Here is a 25,750-nt window from a genome sequence, read left to right as displayed (position 1 = left end):
TTAAAATTAGACAGGTCAACTTGATTTGTCAGCTCCTTCATAATTGTTTTGGAGTTCCGTACATTACAGACTAAAAAAATAGAAAACGAAATCAAATAACTCAATAGAAAGAAGAAGGGCAAAACCGAAAGGGCACCGTTAATTCAACAATAAAAATCCTCTTGATCGAAAGGAAGAGAAGTGTAATGTTATAGATAAATTATTGGTGTCTATCCATATTCCATGCACATTGTGAGTAATTATGTTTCTCCTTAACTATATAAAAAAAATGTTTCTCCTCAATTCTATTAAACTATTTGTAACCCTTCAGTTACAATTTATACCTATAAATAAACCATGTCTTTTATGGAAATGAGGCACAAGAATTATCTTTTCCCCCCTATTCTATGATTCTTTCTACTCTTTATCTTCTCTACTTCTAAATTCTTTTAGTTTTATGTTTATTTTTCATAATGAATTAAAAGATAATTTATTCAACTCCTTTTTTCAAATGATGGAATCTAATTTTTTACCATTATATTATAAATCTAAATTATTTAATAATAGAGTGACATATTTTTAATTCTTTCTATTCATGATTCACCCATTCTACTATGTTTCAATCGATTCCATTTTCTATTATCTTCCCAAAAGTTATAAGAGACTAAATTAGAGGAGCAAAGTAGAAAAAAAAAATACATAAAAGACGAACATTTTATTTTAGCTTAATTTATTTTTTCATTTATAAACTAGGTAAAACTTATAAACTAACAAATTTAATTTGGTAAAACTAATTAATAAGTTAGTTGAAAGCTTATAAGCTATAAACTAGGAGCTGAAAATATGAAAATTAACTGGAAGCTTATAAGCTAGATGATTTAATTAAAAATATTTGATAAATGTCTAATGATGTAAAAGAGCATATTTATATTTTTTACATTTAAATTGATTTCTAATAACTTATATTCTTAAAAAGTAGGATAATAATTTTTAAGTTTTGTATTACAAGAAAATGATAAAATTTTGGTGATTTTACTCATATTGTTTAAACTTTAAACTCAAAATTTTCATTTTTTTTTGAAAAAGTAAATTTGAATGAAATAAAATTTGTTAGAATTATATTGTTTAAAATAATTTTTTTATATTTAAATACTTTATTAATAATATTATTTTAAAACAAAAAATATAAGATATTTTTTCCTTATATTTTTCTTAAAAATTTATTTTTCTATTTATACAAGAATAACTTGGATGTATACATCTCATGACTACAAAATATGATACAAATAAGATCTTCTATATATATATATATATATATATATATATATATATATATATATGAAATTATGATTAAATTAAAAAAGCATAAAAATAATTTAACAAATAGTTGTAAAATTGATATGATTCAAATAATTCATAACCTTAAGGAACAATTAGGATGATATTTGACAAGTTGATTGTTGTGTGCGTGTAAGAATAATAAAATTAGATAAGAGTAGTTTCTCCAAATAGTAAAAAAATAAATAAATATTAAATTGAATAAAAAGATAAAACATAATTTCAAATAAAATAGTAAAGATAAAATTGAGAAAAAAACTAGTAACTTTTAAGTTAGTTTATTTTGCATAAGTTATTTTAAAATAACTTATCAAAATAAACTACTAAAATAAGCATGAGTCAAAGAAAAAAAATATATAAGCTTAATTATAAATTTTATCATTCAATTTTCATTATTTTGAATTTTTTTTCATCCAAGCTTTGTTTTTGCAAAATTTTACCATTTAAATTTTCAATTTCTGTGTATTTTATCATCGCTTAAGAAAGATGAATGATTTTAATTTTGACATCAAGATGTAAAAAAATAATTTTTTATATTGATTATAATTATCATCAATGTAAAAAGTTACTTTTCCACATTGATTATAACTATACAAATCCTAAAAAAATAACTTTTTACTATTTTGTTACCAACATAATAACAAAAGACAAAAAATAAAAAAATTTAGATAGTAGAACTTGTAAAATGTTAAAATTTAAATTATAAAATTTCTGAAAAAAATTTAAGTGATAAAATTTGTAAAATTAAAAAGATGTATGGTAAAATTAATGAAAATAAAACTTAAGTTATAAAATTTATAAAATAATAAAAATTTAGTAGTAAAGTTTGTAATTAAATTAAGCTAAAAATATATTTAAGTTTTTACCCTACTTCTTCTAAAACCTCAAACCCCCTCCATTTTCCATTATCCTCACTCACTCACAAACACATACTCTTCTTCTTCTTCCAATGGCGCTCACTGCTTCGCTCGCTAACAACGCATTTCTGAAAATCCCAACACTCCATCATGGCGAATGCTCACTGTCTTCGTCATCCTTCATCGGTTCTCGGCTCACACTCTCGCGCTCTTGTACTCTTCAAGGTTCGCCAATTCCGACTATATTCATCTTTATTTTTTTCGAAACCGTAAATAAATAAATAATTTTATTAAATAAACGAAGCCTCACACGAATGCTTTTGCGATGAGTTTTGCAGGGAACCAATTGCTTTCGAGAAAGCAATTCGTGGTTTTCGCGAGGAAGATTTCGGGGTTGGAGGAGGCCATGAATATCAGAAGGTAACCAACCCTATAAGCCACCTCTGTTGGAATTAATTAGGCTATTGAATTTGTAGTATTTTAGTTGGTTTAATTTGAAATTTTTAGTTCATAATGTAAGGTAATAAATAATCTGGATTTGGAGAACATGGGAACTGGGAAGGTTCTATGTTTTTAGTAAATGTTTTGTGTTCAAGGTTTTAAATTGTTGTTGCGGTTGTTTGTGACTGATACAGTCCACAATCACAGCCGGATACGGCCACCGCCATGACCAAAATGTTATTTAAAAAAACCAAGGTGAAATTTTGAGTACCAAAAGCCATAAGCAATACGTAACACAAGCCAACTGAAGCCAATGCCATCCTAGATATTCTTTGAATTCTTTGTTAATTTTTTAAAGAAACTCGTCATTATATAAGCAATCTGTCGGATTCTTATCACCATGGTCTCTAAATGATGCTTCTGTAATTTCTAGTATCTGTCTGCTATTGTCGCATGCTCAACACAACCAAAATATTATAGGCTATTATGCTTTTAATTGGCTGGGCACAAAACTGGGGAAAACATGGTTACAAAAACAATAAAATAACATGTGGGTTGGGGAAGTTCCAAATTCCAATACCTGAATCATTCTCTGTAGGATGTTTTTTTTTATTAGAACCAACCCATGAATCAAAATCAACCCACCATATGTCGGTTGGGTTGAGTTAAAACCAATTGAAAGAGAGAAAAACAGATGCAAGAGATGTTGAAACTGTGTATTGACTACAGAACAGAGTCCATTTTAATAAACTTAATGCAACAAATACATAATTAAATATAGGAGATAATATTCCTACTTATATGATACAATATGCCTATAATTAAAAAGATCCTAATTAAATTAAATAAGGAAACAAATGAAAAAATAGAAAATAAAAATAAATCCTAACAGATCATCTAGGATACTCTAAAATAGTCTAAGATATAAAATATATATTATCAGATATTTCTAACAAAACCCATGAGTTTTGCTGGTTAGCCCAAGCTAATGAACTCCCATCTATGATATTCTGAATTTGTAGTTTATGTACTGTGCTGGATGTTGAATTGGAATTCTGTGGTGTAACATATTTTGGTAGTAAAATGTTTGATAGATCTTCTTATGAGTTCTCAATTACATAAGTGTGAACAGAAGTTCTCCAGTGTACAGCTATTTCATAATCTGAATTTGTAGTTTTTTCTATTAGATGTTGAATTGTAATTGCATGGTATGCTGTACATGGGCAATAAATTTTTTTAGAGATCCTTCTTTTATCAAAAAATTTGAGAGACATCAGGGCTGTACATTTTTTTCCTCTGTTCTTTCTCATTATCTGCTTGACGTCTAGTTAGTGTCCCTATCATTTAGATCGTGGAATATGGGGGATAGATATCAAATCATCTATTTATCCTTTCCTCCCCTCATTTCTTCTTTGCTAAGCAATATAAAAGTGCTTTCTTCAGCAAATAATTTTTTGAATTTCTTTACTCTTGCGTTTGCTTTCTAGTAACCAAATAAAGTTTTTATTTTATTTAGAAGTAGAAAAAAGTAGATGCAACTTTAATATGGATTCTTACTCATTGTCTGGTCATATGAAGAGAACGTGAAGTTCGAGTTGTGCCAAAGTTTAAGAAAAGGCCTCCATTAAGGCGTGGGAGAGTATCACCACATCTCCCTGTTCCTGACCACATACCAAGGCCTCCTTATGTAGGTTCAGATATACTTCCAGAAATTGCAAGTGAGCATCAAATTCATGATTCTGAAGGTATAGCTAAAATGAGGGCTGCAGGTGAGCTTGCAGCGCATGTCTTAAACTTTGCAGGAACTATGGTTAGGGTAAAGTTTCCTCCTTCTTGCCTACTTTCTATGTGATTTATATACTTGGTGTTTACTCTCTTGCTAAAAGAATCTGAGATTCAACAGAAACAGAAAACTAACTTTGATTGTATTGATTTCTTAAGTGAGGAGAGGATCTTACAGATATTTATAGACTAACAGAAGAGTGCTAGAGAAGCTACTAGATGCTGACTCAGCACTGACTAGACTCAATAACTAACTTGGGACACAAGTTAGTTATTAGAGATAAAACTAGCCTACTGCAGGTCTACTATTAGACAGTGGACCTTTATTACAAAGAATTTAAACATAGACTCTTATACTCCCCCCACAAACTCAGGGTTATTGATAAAAATCAATAACTTGAATTTGGCTCTAAGATAAACAAATCTGGTTCTAGATAGTGGTTTGGTGAGGACATCTGCAATCTGATCTTGAGCAGGAACATCAGTGACTACCAAGGAGCGATTCAAAACTTTTTCCCTGACAAAGAAAATGTCCAGCTCCATGTGTTTGGTGTGGGAGTGAAGAACTGGATTATGAGAAAGAGCCACAGTACTCAGATAGTCACTATTTTCAGTTGCCCTTATCTCATCTGAAACTTCTTTTGGGCATACTAAACAAGGTGCAACATTCCTTGACTTTTCAATCAAATGATGCTTTTCCCTTGTAATTCCTCCTTTCATGATCTTGTGGCAGTAGTTACAACATATTTCATTCGTAACATTTTCTCTAACAGCCGTGCAATGTTTCCATCCAATGTCTATCCTCTTACTAGGAGGGTTTGAGGAAGCAGTGTCAGTCCCTATCCCTGACATTATCCTATAACTGAAAAACAATTGGGATGAGGTTTTCTCATAAAACCTCAGGACAACGAACAAATATTAGTTATGAAAAAACAGAATTAAAACTCTCAAATTACAAAAAACAGAATAGAGGACAGTTCAGAACAAAGGAGACAAAAATAGTTCAGGAAAAAGAAGAAAAACAAAAGGAAAAAAAACCAGAGTAGAGAGGTCGCCTGAGTAAGAGGGTCACTGGAGCATAGTGGGTAGTTGTATGGGTTCGCACAAGGTCGCAGCTAGGGTTCGAGTAGTGAGTGTGAGAAGAAGATCGAGTGAGTGAGTGTGAGAAGGGGGTTCGTTTGAGTTTAATGTGTTTTCGGGTCAAGGTATTTTGGCCAACCCAAGTCCAAAAAATCGAAAAAACCCGTCATGGCCTCCGTGAACCGCCACGACGTTATGGCCATGGTGGGTGCCATATCCCAAATGGCGGGCGTTGTTATTTCACCCGAAATGGCGCCTAACGGATGGTGGAGGCCGCCGTTACGCCTTCATATAACCGTTATGGCGCCGCCATAACCGCCATTCGATAACACTGATCTCTATCCTAGACCATAAATATACTATATAGTATAGGCCATTACACCAAACTGTTGCCAATTGGAAACATTCATCTGTAACAAAAGATATTTTGAGAGAGAAAAACTTTAGAAAGGGAAAGTGAAAAATATTATTGGCTACTGAACTTTGTGTTACAGCTTGGTATATCTAGGCCTAGACAGTTAGTTATGACAACTGTGAATAACTAACCTACTAACTAACTCAGTAGAGTAAACTACCACCTAACTAACTCACTTAGCTGAGAGTGCAGTTGAATACTGCAACTCTCTGTACAATACTCTAATACCCCCCTCAAACTCAAGGTGGGTGAGACTTTGAGGAAGTCTAAGCACATTGAGTTTGGCTCTTGGAAAAATAAATCTGCTTGGGGAGAGTGGCTTGGTGAGTGCATCTGCCCACTGATCAAGAGCAGGAATATGATGGACAACTAGCTGCTTGGTCAGAACTTTTCCCAAACAAAGAAGACATCAATTTCCATAAGCTTTGCTCTTGCATGAAGGACTGGATTATGAACTATAGAAACTGCTCTTTGATTATCACAAAAGACAATGGGTGTGCTGAAGGGAACTTTCAATTCAGTCAAAAGGGTCTGAATCCAAGATATTTGTGCAGTAGTCTAGGCTAAACTTCGATATTCTGCCTCTGTACTGGACCTTGCAATAACCTGCTGCTTGTGGGACCACCATGATATGACATTAGGACTAAAGTAGATAGCTGCACCAGAAGTAAATCTTTTGTCATCAGTATCAGATGCCCAATCTGCATCACAGGGCTCTAAGAGTGTATGGTTGCCCCAAAACAGCAGGTTCAAGATGAAGACCATGCAACATTGTACCTTTCAAGTATCTTGAGATTTGTTTCGCTGCAATCCAGTGAGAATCTAAAGGATTGGCCATAAATTGGCAAACTTTGTTCACTGAATAGCTTATCTCAGGCCTAGTGATAGTCAAATATTGTAAGGCACCCACTACAGACCTGTATAAAGTAGGATCAGAAAAGAGATCTGAGGCTGTTTTAATAAGTTTGCAACTTGAAGCCATAGGGGATGAAATAGGCTGAGCCTCCGCCATATTTGTTTTCTGCAACAAATCTGATATATTTACTCTGAGTGAGGAGTAATGACTTGTGAGGAAGAGTCTTAACTTCAATTCCCCGAAAGTAGTCTAGCAGACCAAGTTGTTGAAGAGAAAAACTTAGAATTGAGCTGGGATGCTAGGTGCTGAATCAGGTGAGTGGAACTGCCAGTAAGGATGATATCATCCATTTAGACTAGAAGATACACAGTGTGATATGCAGTCTTGTAAATGAAAAGAGAGGGATCACACTTACTAGCCATAAAATCAAACTGAAGTAGATTAGGTTGCAGCCTCTCAAACCATTGTCTTGGGGCTTGCTTGAGTCCATATACAAAGCTTTATTCAGTTTGCAGACCATAGAAGAATTAGATTGTTGGAAACTAGGGGGTTGAGACATGTAGACAGTCTCATTAAGTAAGCCATTAAGAAAGGCATTATTGACATCTAGCTGAGCAAGATTCCACTGATTTGTGATGGCTAGAGTTAAAATAAGCCGATTAGTGACAGGTTTCACTACTGGAGAAAAGATTTCTGAAAATCAAAGCCTTGAACTTCATTAAAACCTTTTGCAACCAGTCTAGCCTTAAACTTATTGATTGAACCATCTGCATTTTCTTTGACCCTAAAAACCCATTTACAACCAATTGCTTTTCTGTTTGGTGGAAGAGACACTAAATCCCGAGTGTGATTCTTCATCAATGCTTCATATTCTTGTTGCATGGCTGAAAGTCAATTTGGATCAGTCAAGGCCTGCTTCACATTTACATCTACTACCATCTAGTCATTTTTACATGTTCAGCTATTGAGATCATTGGCGATGATTCGACAAAATTATGATGTGACAACTGATCTGTAATGTTAGATGAAGTATGGAGTTTGCTATCTTTAAAGTCTTAGATACATATTTGAAGATTTTAGACCTTTGGTGGACTGTCACATTAACTTGTCTTCTGTTTGTTATGATAATCTACTTTGTGCTGCTATTTTGATCTAACTTAATCTTGGTTTAAATTGTCAGCCTTCCATAACAACTAATGAGATTGATAAAGCAGTGCACCAGATGATAATTGATGCTGGTGCTTATCCCTCACCCCTTGGCTATGGTGGATTTCCGAAAAGCGTGTGCACATCAGTTAATGAGTGCATGTGCCATGGAATACCTGATTCTCGGCAGTTACAGGTCTTCTAAGCCTATATTGTGATTTCTAACTTTATCTTTGACATGCATTTTGCTCAAAACTGATGACAATGATCTCTTTTTACAGAATGGTGATATTATTAACATTGATGTGACAGTCTACCTGGATGTATGCTTCTCCCTTACTAAAATTTTATTTAGGCTTAAGTGGTCACAAGTGTCAGTGTTATTTATACGATTATTTGGAGCTGTCTTATAAATTACAGTTTCATAGTAATTCTCTTTCAGCCTTTTCTTGTCTATACCTTTTAATGCATGCGGCTAGAATGTTTAGTTATTAGGGTGCCTCTTGTACCAGAAGCTGGTTTACAGCTTATTTCTATTATTTTCTTCCCATGCAAACATGCTTTAACAAGAAGGAAATACTCATTGACTATGGTATGGATAGACATGGATTGGTGTTGGTGCTGAAAGCTAAAATAAGCAAGTTGTTGCTACTTTGTTGAATATCAATGAGTGACAGTGTTCAATTTTTTTTTACATGATTTATGCCATTATATTTTGTATCAACTTGTAATAATTTTTCATCAGTTTTCCACTTAAAAATAATACATTTAAGGGAAATGATTGGTGAGTTGTTATGATAATTCAGTCGGACAAAGGCTTCTCTCCATTTTTTTTGTCTTAACCCTCCTATTCATTAGGAGAAAGAGACCTTGACTAATTTGGAATTCGGCTGGGAGGTTCTCTCTCCATTTGAGAAAGTATAAATACGATATTATTTATAATCTGCTGAACAACCAGCTGGTTGCTGACGAAGTAGGAGTTTAATTTCTCATGATATTTTTTTAGGTTTCTCATCATGTATATTAAATTTGATTGTGCGAATTTATTTTATGATGCTCTGTCTGGTAGTTCCCTTTTTTTTTTCAAACAGATTAGCTGTGATATATTTTTATATTGTATTTTGGGTACAATGCTAGTTACTAATAGTCTCTCTAAGATATTTATTGCTTAGTGTTAATGACCAATCAAATTAATGCCCTTCTATATGCCGTATTAGGGATATCACGGAGACACGTCAAAGACATTTTTTTGTGGGGAAGTCAGTGATGAACTGAAAAATCTTGTCAAGGTATGGGCTGTAATCCATTGACCAAATATTACTATCTTTAAATACTTTTTTCATCACATTTAGCAATTTCAGTTGTTCAGTTATTTAGATTATTCATTGAGTAAATCCTTTATATGTTGGAAGGTAACTGAAGAATGCCTGGAGAAGGGAATAGCTGCGTGCAAGGACGGTGCTCTCTTTAGGAAAATTGGAAAGAGAATCAGGTAAATTATTCTTTGCATTATAATGAAGAAAATGCCTACATGCTTGTAAATTTACTACTACTGATATTTGTCATGTGAATCTTGGTTTACTTTCCTTTAATTTGTAAAACTAGTTCCAGCCTTGCAATAGAATGAACCCATTAACATTATAAATTATTAACTATTCTTCCTACAACAAGCTGCTAGAGAAGATTTAAATGCTGTATCATTCTTTGAAATTACTAAACTATCCTGAAACAAGGTCCTAGTACAACAATGGGTTAAAATTTAATTTTATATATTACTTGGCAGACTCTTATTAGAGAAAGGATGAGGAACAAATGATCCTAGGCACTGGGCAATGACGAGAAGTCAAGTCTAAGTCACTTAAAATGCAGCAACAGCTCACAATCATAAAATACCTTCTGTTGTATTTGTCAATTTCACGTGTTCAATCTAATAATCCTAATTTAATAAATTAGTTCTCTACAAAACCATTGGAACCATGTATCTAAAAGTTGTCTGATCATAAAAATGAATACTCTGCAATTCTACTGCACTTTTCACTTTGTTGACTACACAAGTTAAAATGAGAGCAATCACATAATCAATGTCTTCATCTGCAGGATCTGATGAATACATTAAAACATAAAATACAGTGCATTACCCCAAGTCCTCTACATTGAGACAGGAAAAGTCGTTCATCTCCCATATTGAGTGGGTCTAAATGCAATTTCTTTTTCATATTTCTGTTTCTATATCAAAATTAAAATGAAGATACTATGATGCCCTGTAATAACACTCCCCATCTAATGTAGCATGCTTCATCAAGTTGTCAAAGATAATTAAATAGGGGAATTTGGAATTTTAAATGTTGCCCGTTTTCCCTTTCATTTGACCACAAGGAGTACTGACTGAAACAAATATCTGAAATTTAACTCATTTAACTTGTGTTGGGTGATTTGGATGGAAAGGTTCTAGTCAATGGTTTGGAAAGTTGGGAACTTGAAAGTCTGGTTTGAGTTTGACCTTTTGGGGAATGACTATTCAGGGTTTTCGGTGATGGGTACATTAGTCATGAGCTATGCAGAGTTTTCCTCTAAGAAAAAGGAAAATTGGCTCTTAATACCATATAATCTAAGTATGGAGAATATAATTGCATCTCTTAAATTATTCAGACAACTAAAGCTATACATATAGCTGAACTGAAAGCTAAATAAAGAAGCGACACAAAACATATTGGGGAATCCCCAGAACTATCTAGGAGATTCCTCTCGCAAATTAGGAATAGCAACTAAAAGGGATAGTTGCTATGGTAATGGCATAATGACATAATTTTCAAATTTCAGCATAAAGGTAGTACCTAGTGTGTCAAGTATAAGTTTCCCTAGGGGGCGGTCACCACTCATTCTAGAGCCTTGTTTTTTGGATTGTGTACAATTGACTCAATTTGCCTTTGCATATATGAACTAGTATTTAAAAGTTATGAATAAATACTTTGAATATATAATTTATATTATAATTAAAATGCACAATAAATAAATATTTTTAATATATAAATTATATTTTAGACTTATGATAAGTAATTGGCTTAAATATGTTTGATGTCTTTGATAAATAATCTATTTTTTTTTGTCCCTAATAAATTTTTTTGTTGTTTTGAGTCTCTGATATATTAAAACTTTTGTTTTAAGTCTTTGTCGTTAGTTAAGTGATGATATGACACCATCACAATTATTGATAATGTTGGGAAGATCAGTTTGTAACTCAAAATAAAAATTTTAATATATCAGAGATTCAACAAAAAAATTTAGGGTCTTAAAACAAAATTCGGTCATTTGTTGGGGACCTTAAACATATTTAAGTCTAAATAATTTATATTTTTTTGGTAATGAAATAATTTATATTGTGATAAATGATTATTTTTAACTATTGATTAGTTTTTTTTTTTTAAAAATTAAAATTTAATTTAGAAATAAAGATGAAATGGATAGATTGAAAGAGATAAGAGGTTAAGAAAAAGTCTTAAAAACACTTCCATTGAAGATTAAGTCTTAAAAATGTTCTAATTCACGATAATTATTCTAATTTATGTATATAGAGCATTTGAATTTTCTACTTTAATTTTTTTAAGTTAAAAGTTATTAATTATGCATCTTTCTATTTCTAGTTTCTTTATACAATTATAGTATATCTTAATTGATGATGTGATTTTTCATTTTTTAAGTATTTGCTTTTCTTTTGAAACATTATCTCAGTGAGCATGCTGAAAAGTATGGCTATGGTGTAGTGGAGCGTTTTGTTGGGCATGGTGTGGGAACAGTGTTTCATTCTGAACCAATTATTATACACAATCGTAAGTGACTAACTAGTATAATTTCTTCATGATATTGTTTTTCAATTTCAATCATAATATGACTGTCTAAAATAACACTACATTAACTGCACATTTGTCGCTTGGTTTTTCTATGATTTTATATGCTTATAATTGCTACTTAACTGGACTGTTCGTAATAGAGTGTTCACCTAGGGGTGTGTGCTTTCAATTTTATGAAAAGCAAACCAAACTGGTAAGTACAGTTTATTTGGGAAAACCAAATCTGATTTCCCCTCCCATTCAGTTTGATGTTTTTGGGAAATTGGTTCAAGGTTGGTTTAAAACAAACCTAAACCAGTTCTGAACCAGTTTGAAACCAGTTTTGAACTGATTTTAAACTTTTTTTGGTTCAAAACCAGTTCAAATCCTGTTTTAAATTTGTTTCAAAACCAGTTTTTTGAACCTTTATTTTTCTCTCTCAAAATCCAATTTTAAAACTGGTTAACCGAGCCAATTTTCTTTTAAAACAGTCCATGTGCCTCGGTCCTTGCTAACCCCAGAAATTAAATTTTAATAGGTTGACTAGAGCATTGTCGACATTTCAAGCCTACTGGGTGTTGTTTTGGGGGCGTCATATATAGAAACCCAACATTGGACCAGTTCTGAACCAGTTTGAAACCAGTTTTGAACTGATTTTAAACTTTTTTTGGTTCAAAACCAGTTCAAATCCTGTTTTAAATTTGTTTCAAAACCAGTTTTTTGAACCTTTATTTTTCTCTCTCAAAATCCAATTTTAAAACTGGTTAACCGAGCCAATTTTCTTTTAAAACAGTCCATGTGCCTCGGTCCTTGCTAACCCCAGAAATTAAATTTTAATAGGTTGACTAGAGCATTGTCGACATTTCAAGCCTACTGGGTGTTGTTTTGGGGGCGTCATATATAGAAACCCAACATTGGGATAGACCTTCCCTCCTCTTTTCCCTCTTGTTTTCCTTGTTATGCAGAGAGAGGGTTCTGGAGCTAGGAGATATTATTTTTTAGTATTACTTTTTCCTAACAGACTTTTAATTTTATACCATTGCTTTGACAGGCAATGAGAAGGCAGGCCGCATGGTTGAAGGTCAAACATTTACAATTGGTAAGTGCATTGTTAGTCTGTACCAAGAATCTGAGGTGATAACTGTTACCTTGTCTTTGACATACTACTGTGGTATGTCTAGAACATTTGGAGTTATTGATGAGTGCTCATCCTGCTCATAATCTGTAGTTTGAATTGACTCCTTGTTTTGGAATAATATATACGAGGGGAATTTGCCTTGGTAGAAAGAAGAGGTGGGGATCTGTTTGGTTTTAGGAAATGTATTTGTTTCCGTTCTCTGTTTTCACTAGGAATTACAAATATGCCAAAAAAAATTCCACTGTCCATCATTCTGTGTCTTCTTTTCTACCTGAGGGTGTTAAAGCATTTTTTGAGATTCATCATCAGTTCTAGATGGTTATAAAAATGCTACGTCATAATTGATAATTCTTAGAACATGAGTTAGGGCCTAACTCAATCCTATAAAATCGATTTGCAAGGTGAGAGTTGACCCACTTATATTCTCTTTTCAGGCCCTATCTCTAGTTGATGTGAGACTTTGGTATTTCCCAACAATAATTCAAATTATCCTTGTGGCATAGTTGTGTTGTGTCTTTATAGTTTATATCCCCCCCACCCCACCCTTACCTAGAATGTATCACGATTTTGAAATTCTGCTATGAAAGTAATCCAATGCAAATATGATGACAATTGTGTTTGTGCTAGGCTTCTCATCACCTGTGACGTTTACATCCATACGTCTTGTCTTCAAATGAAAATAGCAATCTAACTTGTTTGCCATTTATTTTATATTCATGCTGGTTCTGAATTTCTATTGGAAGTGGATTTTAAATAAGTTGGTTGCTCTCTGTATTGGTCAAGCTGTGTGTTTAGTCTTGAAAATTGAAATTGAATGATCCCTTAAGAATTCTACCTAAATTGCAGAGCCGATTCTTTCAATGGGAAGCATTGATTCCATTACATGGCCAGACAACTGGACAACACTAACAGCTGATGGTAGTCCGGCTGCACAGTTTGAGCATACCATTTTGATAACTAAGACTGGAGCCGAAATTTTGACTACATGTTGACATGGTAATTCTTTGTTTAATCCACATTGATCATGTTATGAAATATGAATATAGTTTGTGTCTATGTTGTAAATATGTGCCCTTAAATCAATTTGCTTCTGGAATATTATGCTCTGGCAAGTAAAGATTGCCTTCAGAAGCTGTATACCAAATTCTTTAGTGCATAGAATTTTCATATATGATGGCACCAGATATAGAAGACATAGATTCAGCAGTACATGTTTCTATCAGAGAATACAAACTGTCAAAATGAAAGTTGAATTGGTAGTCTAATTTAGTTTGCAAGAATAGCTTGGTTATTGTTTGTTACCAATTGTCTAATGTGCTTGGAAGTTATTGGAAAGAGTTTAAGCTGAGATTTCATTTGAAGTGGTGGACATTAGCCATGGGACTACTTGATAAAGCTGAACATTCACGAGTTAAATTTCAGATTGACAGTGAATATTCGAATTCGCAGAGCTCAATCGTGTTAATTAAAATCGAAGTTGGGCTTGCAATACAGTAATAACCCCGGGGTTCAATCTAAAGAAATATACACGCTTGCATAAAGTATGATATTCAATCTACTTATCATATGGGATTGTTTTAAGTTCAATTGAGTTTTGAGTTTTGTTTCAAGTTCAATTGAGTTTTGTTTTAAGTTGCATATCTTGTTTTATTGTTCTTCAATGAGATTGAAAACAAACTCATGTAATGTTTTGCACATTATTAATTTAAAAAGGACAACCATTCTCCCATAGAAGTAATGGAATATAATATGTTGACATGTAGTTACTTTTAGGATTTTCAATTTTTTAGTCCTTAAACTTTATAAAAAAATTTATTTTAGTTCCCGAATATTTTTTTTATCAGTTTTTATTCCTTTAAATTTTTTCCCCTAATTTTTAGTTTAATTTTTTTTTACTCTTACTTTTTAATCCTTACAAGAAACTAAAAATAAGGACAAAAAAAAGTTAAAAGATTAAAAGAGTGAAAAAAAAGGTTAAGGGATTAAAAACAGACTTAAAAAGTTCAGAAATTAAAAATAAATTAAAAAAAATTTAGGGACTACCCTATTATATATATATATATTAGAATATAGGAATGCAGCCACACGTGAAGTGTCCTAAATTTTACTTTATATTGATATTCATTCAACTTTTAAAAAAGAAAAAGACCATAACAAATCCTAGTGCCGGGTGGTGTTATACGTATGCAATAATGTTAGAATATACGATAGCAGCCGAACGTATGAAGTGTCCTAAATTTTACTTTAGGCCACTTGCAAATATATAAATAATTGTACCATTCTTGACTGAGGCGTTCGTTTTACTAGTTAGCTAGGAGGAAAGAACGTAGCATATGCTAAGTTTTTATTTATACTTGGGGAAAAGGACCAGGAAAAAAAATCATTGAAGATGATAAAAAAGAAAAAAGTTCCCATTTGGGAAAAGAAAGCACTCATTGACCTCATTTGCTAACCTTACCGTCCACTTTCGTTTCACTCGTCCCATCCACGTGTTAAAGTTAAAAACAAAAACCATTTTATAATTTTTTTCCATATATAAAAGCACCTTTAAGGAAGCATTCATCAATCATCACCATCAATGGCTTCCATGAGCTCTCTGAAGATGATTTCTTCCTTCAAGCTCTCCCATTTAAGTTGTTCTATCTCTCCTCTTTCAACCCAAAAGCAAGTAGGTTCAAGTCTCTTTCAATCCTTCCCAACCAAAACCTTAAAATTCTCAGCTACTCCTCAAGTATCTACATCTAGAAGAAGTACCAACAAGACTACAACCACTGCATTCTTCTTCAATAACCAAAAGCAGCATCAAGATTCATCACAGCCAAGTAAGTTCTTTTCAGATCACTTTGCTAGATCTCACACACACAAAACCAACTTTTCAATGACTTAGCTAATGCACAAAAATCAAAATTTAGTCTAAGAAACACAAACACTTTTCTTCTTTACCGTGTCATCGTGTGAGACACGTTTCCCTCTGACACTCTCGAAATTTGTTCAATACTTCTTTATCAGGTGCTTAATTTAAAAATTATTTTTATTAACTTAAATACTTATGTTTTGTCATCTTTACACAACTTATACATTAGAAAAAATTATAAAAGATTGGTTTAAAAAGATGATTATACCATCAATTTAAATATTTTGTTATATGTTATCCATATTTAATTCCATTATAGTTTCTATGCTTGTGTATATATGATGTCCCGGTATCCTAGATTTTAGACATTAATCATGCCAAAATATCTGTCTATGTTGTGTCTGGTGTCTGGTGTCTTGCATCCGTGTTTCAGAGTCCCTGCTTCATAACTCCTAGTACCCTCTTTGAGTAGCATTTTCTATCATTTCTTATTCATGATGAATTTGTTCATATCTATCTAGCCAAAGTTCAAGAGCTCTTTGTCTACGAAATCAACGAACGCGACCGAGGAAGTCCTGCATACCTCAAGCTAAGCCAGAAGCAAGTTAACTCTCTTGGAGACTTAGTGCCATTCAGCAACAAGATATACTCAGGAGACTTGCAAAAGAGGCTAGGGATAACTGCAGGCTTGTGTGTGCTCATCCAGCATGAGCCTGAGAAAAAGGGTGACAGATATGAGGCCATTTACAGCTTCTACTTTGGTGACTATGGCCACATATCAGTGCAAGGAGCCTATCTAACATACCAAGACACATATTTGGCTGTTTCTGGAGGCTCTGGAATCTTTGAAGGTGTGTATGGACAAGTGAAGCTTCACCAACTTGTGTTCCCTTTCAAGCTTTTCTACACCTTCTACTTGAAGGGTGTGCCTGATTTGCCTCCTGAGCTGCTTGGGAAGCCTGTTGAACCTTCTCCAAGTGTTGAGCCTTCTCCTGCTGCTATGGCTACTGAGCCTCATGCTTGTTTACCAAACTTCACCAACTGATGATGATGAAGCAATTGAGCCTTTTTTGTTTTTCAGAAAGTTTTAGTTTTGAACCCAAAATAAAGTCTTGGTATTGCAAATTAATTATATATTTTTTTATCCGTAAGAAATCAAATACCTTAATACAAGATTTATCACACTCACACAATTGAACTATTAATAGATTGACTATATTATACCCAAAAAATCTAGATCAGTTGGTTAAACAGAATATATAAATTATTATAAATCTCATCCGATTCTCATCTTTAATTTTTATGGATAAAATAAAAAGTTCCCGACATTATTAAATCTTTGTTTGTGTTTGAATAGATATGGTGGATGTATTAGGTAAAAACATAATTTGAAATACCAATCAATTTTACTTAGATTTTCTTTTCCTGAACTAGCTAGATAAGACTGCAAAACGATTACTATATGAAAAACTATTTGAGCCGAACATTGGTTGGTATTCAAATTTGATTATTATTATAAGTAAATTATTGAAACGACACCAACCTACCTCGATCCGTGACTATGCTTGATATTTCTTCCTTTAGGATCGATATTCCTTTCTTTGGACAGCTCAGCACAGTAGTTATAAGCAACTGGAATATTGTTACAATTCTGTTATTTTCCTTTTCTGTTATGGCCATTTGGAATGACATATCTTATCTTTGGTTGAAATTATTATAAATATGACAGTAATAAAATAAGAAGGTAGGAGAATTATGAAAGTACTTGTTAGTGTAGTATAGAATAGCTAACTTAGTTTTCTGTTCCTAACAATATTGGACTTCAAATAATTAAGCTCTGCACTCTGTGGTTGATAGTAACTGAAAATGCTAGAAAAATCTTATTCAACTGGTGAAACGTGGAAGGGCACACTTTTAAATGTGGAGGAACATGCGGGCTGTGGCTACGAGAAACAACCATTGTTTGAATGCCACGAACACACTGCACCGGGTCTGTATTTACTGAAATTTATTAAAAATTACAATATTTTAAATTTCACATATAATTTAATGAATCTCTTTAGTGATTTTATCCAATAGGAGTGTATTGTTAGATTTAAATATGGGTTTCTTTTAGAGTCTAATGCTTCAAAAAATCATTATTTATTTATTAAATGTGATAATGATTTTATAGTGTAAAATAATTTTATATTATTATTTAATCATAAATTATTATTTAAATTATTGTAAGATAATTATTTTTAAAATTAAACAAACTTATCATACATATCAGATCATGAATAGATGATTGTGTAATTTTTTTTACATTATTAACCTGTAATTTTTTTTCTTCTTTTTATCTGATTTTTAAGATGGTTACATAAAATAAAAAAATATAATAAATTTTGTTGATTATAATAAAACAGTCATGGAATTTTCTTTTTTATTACTTTTTTTTAGTCCACGATAAATATGTGTAAATTAATTAACAGATTAAGAGATAAAATATAATTGATAGTAAAAAAGTAATTAACGTGACAATTCATAGTTGACTATTAACAAATGAATAAAAACAAAAATTTGTCAAAAATCCACAATAAAAATGAAGGGAGGGAGTATATTTTATAGTTGATTATTTATGTGGAAAATTCATTCATGATATTAAATTTTAATTAAAACGGATCCAACGCAAGTCTACAAAGGATAAATTTGAATTTAATATCTGTAATGAGAGTATGGCTTCCTCTTGTTTGTTGGCAATGGTTGTTATCAACTATACCCTCAAAAGTTGTTTAAAAAAAGAAGAAAAAAAAAACTATACACACAAAAGTCTTGAGTCAGATCTTAGGAATCTCCTTTAGGGCTAGATCTGAAGCCACGACCCAGTCACCAAAAAACATCTTGAAAATGTGATTGATGTATGCTTTGAACACTTCATGATTATTATACGTTTCACGTACAATAATTTTTCGTTCGTACTATTGAAAACTTCAGTCAGTTTTTTTTTTATTTTATAAAAAAACCTTATTTTCTTTTTGTATGATAATGGTACTAAAGATTTTTTTATCAATAAAAAAATTAAACACAATACCAGAAACATTTATATCACTCATTTAACCAAATGAATTAAATCCCATTAACAATCTCATAAAGTTATCCCTTTTTCCTCCTAAGTATAGAATATAATCCTTTTAAAACTACATTTTATAATATCTCTCTTTTATATTCCCTTACGCGTAATCTCTTTCATCTGGACAAATTATTGAATCGATATTTATTTATTTTTTATTATAAAACTTACATGACATGTGAAAGGCAAAGGTATAAGACTGGCATTATAAAAAAAAGGTATAAAAATACGATTTTTCTTATATTTTAAACTTTATTTCTCAATTTTTTTAACTAGATGATCAGCTTCCCGTAAGAAATAAAATAGATAATCAGCTATCATAGGACGCTCCATCTAATTTATAAACACCCAAACCATTGTAGGTCCTTCTATAAAATAAATAAATAAATAATTGTAGGTCCAAGCACCACAAGTTGACAAATGTGACTTTCCAAATCGTTAGTCTTAAATGCTTCTTTAAAACTAGTCGATTCATGAGCAAGAGGATTGTTAAATATTAGAATTATTGATGATTTAAATTAAAGTATCACTACGTCTATATTAGTGATTTTATTGGATTGCACTTGGATTAGTTATATATCATTATCACTTCATTGATCATTGACAATTTCAAGCCTTGCTAAGCCTCTCCCAACACTTAATGTATGAGTTTCATAATTTACATCAGATCACCATTTTGAAATATGGTTTAGGTTTCTGCTTTAGGGAGTTATTATTGGCACTATCATTTTTGCTTTTGATACTACTCACATGAGTGTCTTTTAATAATATCTCAAAAATATCTTTTTGACAAAAATACAACGGACTTATGATTCTATTGCCTATATGGGGTGAAAAAAATTTCACAACGGAAATGTGATTTCTTTGTACACTTGTACAATGGAATCGTGTTTCTATTGTGTTTTATTTTTTCATCTTATATAGGCAACAAAATTATAATTATGTTGTGTATTTTTTTTATCCCCAAATAACATAACAAAATCATAATTTTGTTGTGTACTCTTATGAATTTTTTAATTAATTTTAAATGTAACTTACCTTTTTTTTAAAAGCAATCAAATTAATTGTGATATATTTTATCATTTTTAATAGTAATTAGTATATTTTTTTAATTAAAATTGAATTATTTAGTTAGAAGTTACCATTTGTAAACGTAATTGAATTAATTATTATATGAATTACCTTTATTAATCGTAATCAAATCAACTTATAATATTAATTTATATCATAGTTAATTTGATTACAATGGAGGTGAAGAAAATAGTGTGAGAGATGAAGAGAAATGGTTGGGTGTTATGATAGAGAAGTGAGAGAAGAAAGAAGGGTTTGGGGTGTAGGAAAACTCAAAGATAAAATGATCATTTACTAAGGTTTGGTAGTGCTAATAGCAATTCTTATAGTGGCAATAACAATGCCCTCCACTTTGGCATAAGCATGTGGAGTGTCTAACCAAGGAAGCGGTCTTTTTTCCCACCTACCTAGGGGGATTTGAATGCTCCACCTTCCCTATTGAATCATGCACCTCCTATTTTTTTTTAGAACCCCAAATTACCATTATCATATTATACCATTCTAGAATAGGTGTTCCATAACATAAAAAATAGCTTCCGAAATAAATGTTCCATAACAGTAAAAAATAACTTTGCCTTCCGGAATAAGTGTTTCATAACAATAAAAAATAGCTTCCAGAATAGGGGTTCCATAACAATAAAAAATAATTTCCAAAATAAGTGTTCCATAACAATAAAAAATAATTTTGCCTTCAGGAATACGTATTCCATAACAATAATAAATAGCTTTGCTTCCGGAACGATCATTCCGGAAGATACAAGATGCACTTCCGGAACGATCATTCCGGAAGATACAAGATGCACTTCCGGAAAGGTCATTCCATAAGCAAAAATGTTTCCAGAAAAACCATTCCAGAAGCATTTTTTGCTTATGGAAAGACCATTTCAAAATTATTTTTTGCTTATGGAAAAACCATTCTGAAAACATTTTTTGCCTATGGAAAGGTCCTTCCAGAAGGATTTTTGCTTATGGAAAGGTCATTCCAAAATTCCTGTTATGAAAAACTTGTTTTGGAACAACTATTCTCGGACTCCCTCCTCGGTAGGCCAGGCATTGGCATAAAACTCTATGAGTATCTCCAGGTCAAATTTAGCCATGGATCTCACAAGTGGTGCCCAGTGCCTGCGGGCTATCTCCCCCTGAAAGTCAGGGAACTCATCATCCCTCAGCTGGACCCGTCTTTCTCTGAGGAATGACCACCCCTTGATGGTCTCAAAGCGTTGCTGATGTTCGGCGCTCCAGAATCGGAGCCGATCAAAGTCCATGTCAGCTTGTGGGGCTACGCTGGAGCCTTCTCCGGTGGTGTCCTTCCTGGATCTCTTTGTTGGAAGTTTTCTTGGGGCCATCTCCTGCGAAAGCAAACATTGGAAAGTCAGTTTACAAGGGAATGCCATTTAAAAGCAAAATCAAGCAAAAATGGCATACAACTCTTTCCAACCACATACCAAATGCAAATTTAGAGAAAACTTAAATATGCACATTTCCTTGAGGAGATACATTTACGAACATACACGTGTGTAAGATATTTTGCTACCTACACCAACATACAGGCACATTCAACGTATTTTTGCTACCTATATTCACACATATGCATATTCAAAGCATTTTTTCCCCTAAATTTACATACACACATACTCAAGGTATTTTGGCTACCTAAAAAAATCACATACACGGATATCCAAGGTATCTTTGCTACCAAAAAAATGCATACATGCATATTCAAGGTATTTTGCTACCAAAATTACATTTCATGCATATTCAAGTACTTTTGCTACCTAAATTACATTTCATGCGTATTCAAGTACTTGCTACTCAAATTACATTTCATGCGTATTCAAGTATTTTTGCTACCCAAATTACATACAAATTAACAAGGTATTTTTGCTACCTAAATTAACAAAGTATTTTGCTACCTGAATTAATATACAAATTAACAAGGTATTTTTGCTACCTAAATTAACAAGGTTGGGTAGCATTGTTTTGCTACTTCGTTCACATTATATTCGTACATATATGCACACTTGAAAGCCAATTTCATGCTATACACATATTTAATTTTATTTGAGAAGAAATTTCACATCACACATTCATGGGAACGGTAGAAAAAAAAACTCTTCACTACTCATTCACACTTTGCAAAATCATTTCATGCCATATGCTACCATTTTAGGAGGCATTTTGGTGTCATTTTTGAACACACATGCATATTGGCAACACGCATAGCTACCTATTCTATATACACATACACAACAAGTGTTCAACACATGTTCCACATCATTTAGGCGCAAAGAAAACCATCATGGTGCAGCGCTTACCAAATGCTGGCCTAAAGGGGAGCTTCACCTAATATGCTCTCATCTTTATGCTTTCTTATATTAAAAAATCCAAGCTTGAGTCTTTAGGCCTAAGCACACATTCGAGCACCTATTCTAGCTACTAAAAACTGTCCTTAAACTCCACAACGACAGCCACCTATGCCCAAGTTAATTCCATAAACAAAAAATTAGAATTGTGCTCAATGCCATTGAGGCATTTCACCGAGCACTTGATGGGCGCACCTTTAGGCATGAAAAAGTGGGGAATGGGGGCAATGTGACATGCCCAATCATTTTAGAACACAACCTTGGCCTAAGGCTATTGTCTACAACTCCCTATCTCAACAAAAACAAGCACAAATTCAAAGATAAATGCCTCATGAATTTGAGCAAGAATGAACAAATAAAGCATCAAAACGCAACAATGGTGAGCCAAAGAGCAAATAGATGGTGCACTTACTTGTATGGAGTGAACAAGGATACCAAAAATGGAAGCAAAGCACAAAAATGGTGGCTTGGGGGCTGCAAAATCATGTCGTTCCGTGAGCCCCTTGGTTCTTGAGTGTTGGGGGGAGTTTTAGGGTGAATGAAGCTTCACCCCGACCCTTTTTTTATATTTTCGTGCAGAGGGTGCTCGCCCAGGCGAGCTAACTTTGCATTTTTTTTTTTTGCAAAAACCTCTTTGCAAAATTTGACTACCTTCCAAGCTTGTGCTTGTTTATTTTAATTCCTAGGATTATGAGCAAACTAGGCATATTCAAACTATGACTTAAGAAACATAGGCGAATAAATAACAAGCTGAATTTTAAAAGATACTAGGCTGCCTCCTAGTAGCGCTTCTTTAACGTCTTGAACCGGACGCGGGATGATGATCTATTGATCACGGGCCTAGCACCTGCTCGTATATGCCCCTAAGTCTTTGAAAACAGGAAATGGCACTACACAGTAAAATATGACTACGCTACCACTTACTTTTGCTATGAATTTGGCGTGGTATTGACCAAATCTCTACTTATCCTCCGACTCACGGGATGACAAAAATGCATATGCATGCACGCTCATGATTAGGCAGTTCAAGTGCAACAATTTAAACGAATGTTTATTATGTTCAATTTTACTTAAACGCTCGTGGCACCCCTATAGATCGAGAGTATGCATTTTGAAGCAATAACAGACACAACACAAGGGTTTGAAATGCAAGCTATCAACTCGATGTTTATTAGATGTTGCGATCGAAGTTTACAGAGATCTAGAAAACTTTAGGGAGCCTCAGAGTACAATCATGTATTGACTCTCCTAGCTCCCCCAAGTGCTAAGCACAATATCGTTTGACGATATCGGCGTTCACGGGTGAAGGAAACTCTTCATCGTCCATGCTGGCAAGCACCAGTGCTCCTCCTGAGAATGCTTTCTTTATGATGAAAGGTCCCTGGTAGTTTGGAGCCCACTTTCCCCTATTGTCCTTTAGGGCCTGAGATACTTTCTTCAAGAAGAGATCCCTTACGTTGAATTTGCGCGGACGTACCTTCTTGTCGAAAGCATTCTTCATCCGCCTCTGATACAAGCGCCTATGGCTCATAGCTGCCAACCGCTTGCCTTCTATGAGATTGAGCTAATCGAAGCATGCTTCAATCCGAACTCTGCCAGAATCCTCAAAGAGGGGACCTCTACTTCAAACGGTAGTATGGCTTCCATGCCGTATACCAATGAAAATGGCGTTGCCCCGGTTGACGTGTGCACCGAGGTTCGGTAGCCATGTAGTATGAAAGGGAGCATCTCGTGCCAATCCTTGTATGTCACGATCATTTTCTGCACTATCTTCTTGCTGTTCTTATTGGCATCCTCCACCGCCCCATTCATCTTGGGCCTATAAAGAGTGGAATTATGGTGTTGAATCTTGAAATCCTCACACATTTCTTTCATCATTTTTTTGTTCAGATTGGTGGCATTTTCTGTGATAATCTTCCTGGGCAACCCGTATCGGCAAATTATCTCTCTCTTGATGAACCTGGCCACCACACTCCTCGTCACAATGGAGTATGAAGCAGCTTCCGCCCATTTGGTGAAGTAGTCGATTGCAACCTCAATGAAGCGATGTCCGTTCGAAGCCCTGGGCTCGACGACTCCAATTACATATATTCCCCATATAGAGAAGGGCCATGGCGCCGCCAAAACATTCAAGGGCATGGGCGGAGCGTTGACGTTGTCACTGAATGCTGGCACTTGTGGCATTTTCTCACATGGATGCAACAGTCGCTTTCCATGGTGAGCCAGTAATAGCCTACCCTTAGAATTTTTCTGGCCATGGCATGCCCATTGGCATGCATCCCAAAGGACCCTTCATGCATATCTACAAGCATTCACGCGGCTTTTTTAGCGTCCACGCATCAGAGCAAAACCATATCATGATTTCGCTTGTACAAGATACCTTCGCTTAAAAAGAAACCAGCTGCCAATCTCTGCAAGTCCTCTTGTCGTTGTCAGAAGCTCCGTGTGGGTATTCCTTATGGTTCTACGTACCACTTGATGTCGGAATACCACGACTTACCATATTGCTCCTCCTCTATTAAGCAGCAATGCGCGGGCTTGCCACGACATTTGAACTTGATGAATGGGAGGTCTCCGTGTGGGGTTAGTTGAAACATGGATGCCAGGGTGGCTAACGCATCAACCATCTGATTTTCTTCTCTGGGAACATGATGGAATGAGACATCATCGAAGAACTTGGTCAATTTCTTGATGTATGCCTGATAGGGTATCAACTTGTGATCCCTAGTATCCTATTCTCCCTTCAATTGATGGATCACCAAGGCTGAATCTCTGTATACTTTGAGCAAATTGACGTTGAAGTCAATTTGTTCGTGCAATCGAAGCCCAATCTGGCCGTGAAAGGAATGTATTGATTGTCAGGAGAGACCAAAGCCGCCCCAACCCCATGGCTTAGGGCATTGGACGCGCAGTCGAACCACACGATCCACTTATCCCGGTTCTCATCCTCCAACTTTTCTCCGAACATGGCCATGATGTCTTCATCTGGAAACTCCAGATGCATCAGCTGATAGTCGTTGAGAGGCTACTAAGCCAAATAATCCGCCAAGGTGCTCCCCTTTATTTCCTTTTAGGCGACATAGACAATGTCAAACTTAGATAGCAGAACCTTCCACTAAGCGATCCGCCCCGTAAGAGCGGGCTTCTCAAAAATGTACTTGACCGGGTCCATCTTGGATACCAACCAAGTAGTATGGCTCAACAGTACTGTCTTAGACGATGGGATGCCCATACCAAAGCCTCGTTCAAGTTAGTTATGACACAATTTTGTACTTTGGTAGATATTAAAGGGGGTGATATAATGTAACCTAGCTTCAAACGGCTTAGTTTTAATTAAAAGGCTATTGTTGTGCTCGTATTAATTATTTTTCTTAAGCTGTTACTTTCTTTGCTTAGTATAATAATGATACTACTTTAGTATGAGCGACCAGCAAGAGCAATCATGTATCTTCCAAGAATTTTTCTTTCCCATGAACCATACTTCATTCAATGTT

General features: G+C 33.9%; 2 protein-coding genes across 3 annotated transcripts; both read left to right on the top strand.

Moving 5' to 3' along the window:
- The first annotated feature begins 2,200 nt into the window (after positions 1 to 2,200).
- Positions 2,201 to 14,124, top strand: LOC100800563 (methionine aminopeptidase 1B, chloroplastic). Of its 2 annotated transcripts, XM_003518633.4 has the most exons (10): positions 2,201 to 2,399; positions 2,513 to 2,594; positions 4,194 to 4,431; positions 7,929 to 8,090; positions 8,176 to 8,217; positions 9,112 to 9,183; positions 9,307 to 9,386; positions 11,624 to 11,721; positions 12,773 to 12,820; positions 13,706 to 14,124. In XM_003518633.4, exons 1-10 carry the CDS (start codon positions 2,267 to 2,269, stop codon positions 13,849 to 13,851), a joined length of 1,101 nt encoding a protein of 366 aa, XP_003518681.1. In that variant the 5' UTR covers positions 2,201 to 2,266; the 3' UTR covers positions 13,852 to 14,124. The 2 variants fall into 2 exon arrangements, with proteins under 2 accessions (XP_003518681.1, XP_014621682.1); XM_014766196.2 differs by lacking the exon at positions 8,176 to 8,217 and having other exon boundaries at positions 2,203 to 2,399.
- Positions 14,125 to 15,410: 1,286 nt separating this feature from the next.
- Positions 15,411 to 17,079, top strand: LOC100800036 (allene oxide cyclase 4, chloroplastic-like). The gene is given in 2 exon segments (NM_001317457.1): positions 15,411 to 15,681; positions 16,235 to 17,079. Coding segments are annotated over 2 exon segments (768 nt in total). The 5' UTR covers positions 15,411 to 15,437; the 3' UTR covers positions 16,759 to 17,079.
- Positions 17,080 to 25,750: the final 8,671 nt, after the last annotated feature.

Source organism: Glycine max, chromosome 2 (genome assembly GCF_000004515.6).
Source record: "Glycine max cultivar Williams 82 chromosome 2, Glycine_max_v4.0, whole genome shotgun sequence".
In the NCBI taxonomy this organism is placed as follows: Eukaryota; Viridiplantae; Streptophyta; class Magnoliopsida; order Fabales; family Fabaceae; genus Glycine; species Glycine max.
Note: the sequence above shows the minus strand (reverse complement) of the source record. Positions and strands in the feature narration are given on the sequence as shown.

Coding starts and splice junctions, on each gene's coding strand:
- LOC100800563 (XM_003518633.4), top strand. CDS start 2,267: ATGGCGCTCACTGCTTCGCTCGCTAACAACGCATTTCTGAAAATCCCA. Junction 2,400..2,512: donor GCGCTCTTGTACTCTTCAAG/GTTCGCCAATTC, acceptor TGAGTTTTGCAG/GGAACCAATTGCTTTCGAGA. Junction 12,821..13,705: donor AGGTCAAACATTTACAATTG/GTAAGTGCATTG, acceptor CCTAAATTGCAG/AGCCGATTCTTTCAATGGGA.